This window comes from Aplysia californica, unplaced genomic scaffold (assembly GCF_000002075.1).
Source record: "Aplysia californica isolate F4 #8 unplaced genomic scaffold, AplCal3.0 scaffold01162, whole genome shotgun sequence".
Lineage (NCBI taxonomy): Eukaryota > Metazoa > Mollusca > Gastropoda > Aplysiida > Aplysiidae > Aplysia > Aplysia californica.
In genome coordinates this window covers 126,170-129,631 of record NW_004798432.1, presented here as the reverse complement: position 1 = coordinate 129,631, position 3,462 = coordinate 126,170, and the positions used below count along the sequence as shown (strand labels likewise).

The window sequence follows — 3,462 nt, the reverse complement described above, 5'->3', positions numbered from 1 at the left end:
CCCCCCCCCCCCCCCTCCCCTTGTCAGACACTGATGATATATCTCGCCCTTGTTTCTTCTTTTTTTTACGCTACGCCTCTAGTAACACCAGTAATCTTTTAGTAGTAGGAGAGGTTTTACGGCGCTCGCAACTGCTTAAGGTCATATGAGCGCAAAAAGATTAGCGGTGTTACAAGAGAGTAACAAACATAAAAAAGACGAATGAGAGAGATAAGGACCATAGATGTTTGATAGGAAAGAAGAAGCAAACCATACCAGAGCACCCGCCAACCACCCACGCTCAGAGAAGTTGATGGATACGGACTCTTTCTCTCTTATCACAGAACCGGAAGTTGTACGAAGTACGCGTTTCAATGGGGTGGAGATAACACACACACAGAAGTAGACGAAAATGACGTCATAGGTTTTGGGAGACCATGGTAATGCGGAAGTTAGTCTGGTTGGAGACTAAAATGAAAAGGGTTACATTTTTTTTGTAAAAAGAAAAGAAAGGATAAAAAACAGGGGGAAAAACAGGGGAAAAAACTGGGGGGAAAAACAGGGGAAAAAACTGGGGGAAAACGGGAAAAACAGGGAAAAACAAGGTGAGAAAGGGGAATGAAGATGCGATAATGTGGGAGAGAAAGAAAAAAGTAGGGATGCAAACAAAGAGGATTTAACAGAGGTGAGATATAAAAAAGTGTATGAAAAATATAATATATACTGAAGAGAGAGAGAGAGAGAGAGAGAGAGAGAGAGAGAGAGAGAGAGAGAGAGAGAGAGAGAGTGCGTGAGTGAGTGATATAAAGAGACAAACAAAAAAAATGGCCAGAATGAGAGAAAGAAGAGAGTGCACGGGGAGTAAGGGGGGAGAGTGCGAGAGATAGAGAGAGAGAGAGAGAGAGAGAGAGAGAGAGAGAGAGAGAGATAGAGAGGGGGGGGGAGATAAAGAGATAAAGATAAAAATGGAGAAAAAGAGAGCGACAAAGAGGGTTAAACAGAAAGAGAGACAGAGAAACAGAGAGAAAGAGAGAAAGAGAGACTGCATACCTTTGGAAGGTCCCGTCAGAAGTGATGAGGTGTACCCTGCAGTTGGCGTAGTCTGCCACAAACAGGTTCCCCAGCCTATCACAGCAGACACCTTGAGCCTTCTTGATCTCGTGGGACCCCGTGGGACTGTACGAGAAGACCACACTGCCATCTTTGCGGAGACATGTCACAACGCTTTTGGTGACATCACTGAAACAAAATGGATGACATGAAAGTTCTTGAAAGTGTTTTCCTCCTCCTCCTCCTCCTCTTGGCCCTCTTCCTCCTCCTCCACCTCCTCCTCCTCCTCCATCTCCTTCTTCTCCTCTTTCTTTTGCTCCTCCTTTCTCCTTCCTCTTTCTCCTCCTCCTCCTGCTCCTGCCCTTTTCCTCCTCATCTAGCTTCACTTCTGTTGCCCACTCCACACGTTGGAGTCGCTGTATTTCCTCTTCCTCGGCAAAGTCCTTTGTCACTGGGGTTTCTCCTTCTCCTCACCTCCCCCCCCCCTCCCCCTTCCTCTTCCTCTTCCTCATGCCCACACCGGTGTCTGTGGTGTAGTAGTTAGGCACTTTGTCGTGGCACACAGAATACAAGAGTTCTATTTCTGTGTGGGGAGGATTTTTAATCCGGCATCTCAGCTCTGTCTGATAGAAAAGTGGGAAGACATAGGATAATAAAATGTGAGGCAGCGTGGTGGAATCAGGCTCTCGTCAATTTTTGGGCATGTAGAGTAATTGGTATCATGTTAAAGCTTGTTTACTTGTCTTTATTTGGAGGAAAAAATATCCATTTATTTTCAATACAAGTCGAGATATTTGCGAAAGAAGGAGTTGGGGGTCACTTGTTTTCAGAGGTAAAATTAGTGTGAAAATGGATGCCAAAGATGAGTTGTTTCTTTAGTTTAAAGAGTCCGTGGTAACTGAAAATTTACATTTTTTGCGCCTTTAATCAACGTTTTTCAGAAAAAATTACAAAGAAATGAGTTATTTAATGGGCATGAAAAGTGTTGAGCCAAAAAACATAAATTTTATAAAAATTCAGAAACCTGCGGAAAAATGCAAGTTTCTTCACTTTGAATATTTTGACAAGAGCCTGATTCCACCATGCTGCCTCACATATTATGAAGAAGTTAGTCAGGATATGGAAATGTGGAGTGTCTTTGTTCGTGACCAATAACTGATGCACAGTGAGACAGGCAGTAATGACATGATCACCATCTGTCTGCTGGAATATTGTCCCCTTCGTAGCACGGGGGCTCTCGTGGCCTAGAGGTTAAGGTGTTGGCCTCTCATTCAAAGGTCCCGGGTTCGAATCCGGGTAGCAACCAAAATATTTTCTTCTCTAAAATTGTCTCCTTTCACCTCCTTTCCTGCATTCTAGCAATGTTCTGTTGTCTGCTTTCATTTCCACTTTCTGCCCCCACCCCATCACCTTCTTTGCCCCCTCCTCTGGGCTCCTGACTCTTTCTGCAGCCTTTCTACTGCTACTCCTTAGCTCCTCCTTACTGCTGTCTTTCTGCCACGCCCCTGATCTTATGGTAGGAAAGATCTACACCTAGCCTTCTCGGACAAGGGCGAAAAATCTCGGAGGGCCCGTGTGCAAGTTGCGCAAGTTAAAGATCCCTTGGTAGTCTAAAATCGATTAGAGTAGGCTTTGGCCGCCACCCGGGCAAAATTCAAAATTTCCTACCAACTGAAAATATTAGGTGTGTCCAGCGCGCTCATATGACCTTATGCAGTTGCGAGCGCCGTAAAACACTTTACAAAAACAAAAAACTTCGTAACACGGGCTGATCCTGTTGTCCCTGGCAGGCAATGTCAAAGAAGCCCGCCTCCTAAATTGTCGAGATTTCGTCAATGTTGACGTAGAACTTCTACAGCTACTATTCCTAGTTCTAACTATCATTTCCTCCTTCAGCTTGTCTTTTAAGAATTAAATTGTCTTCACTCTCACCTTCGTTTCACGCGCTCCAACCTCACCACTCCCTCAAATCACATATTTCTCGATTACATGTTACTATGTGTGGATATCGGGATGTCACAGAGAGAAATGTAAAACAGTAGATATAAAACAATACTTTTGTATTTTAACCCTTTCATTGCTGAAAAATGTCTACCAACATCTGTTCTGACAAGATAAAATGTTAATTCAAGGAATATTTAAACACAGAGAATTGTTTCAGAATAAGCAAAATCCCAAGCTGTAACTATACCAACGAAGACTTCTTTTTGTCAACCAGATGAAACAATATAAGTGGAGAATACAAGCCAGAACATACATCTACTCAGCAGTGAAGAGGTTAACCTCATAATAAAAAAGAAGACAATCCAACTCTACTCCTTTTTGGTTTGAAAAATATTTTCGATTGCTGCCGAAAAGACCAATATTCATCAAGACCAATCCCCCACCCCCCACCCAAAACCCTATCCCCATACACACACACACACACACACA

General features: G+C 43.4%; 1 protein-coding gene across 1 annotated transcript in view; it reads right to left on the bottom strand.

Annotated features, from left to right (window-relative positions):
• The window catches only part of LOC101851691, a gene marked incomplete at its 5' end in the record, with an annotated part of 30,121 nt that overhangs the window by 3,291 nt on the left and 23,368 nt on the right, over positions 1 to 3,462 (bottom strand). The window contains 1 exon segment of the mRNA XM_005111999.3: positions 1,030 to 1,218. Coding sequence (XP_005112056.2) covers positions 1,030 to 1,218 — 189 coding nt within the window.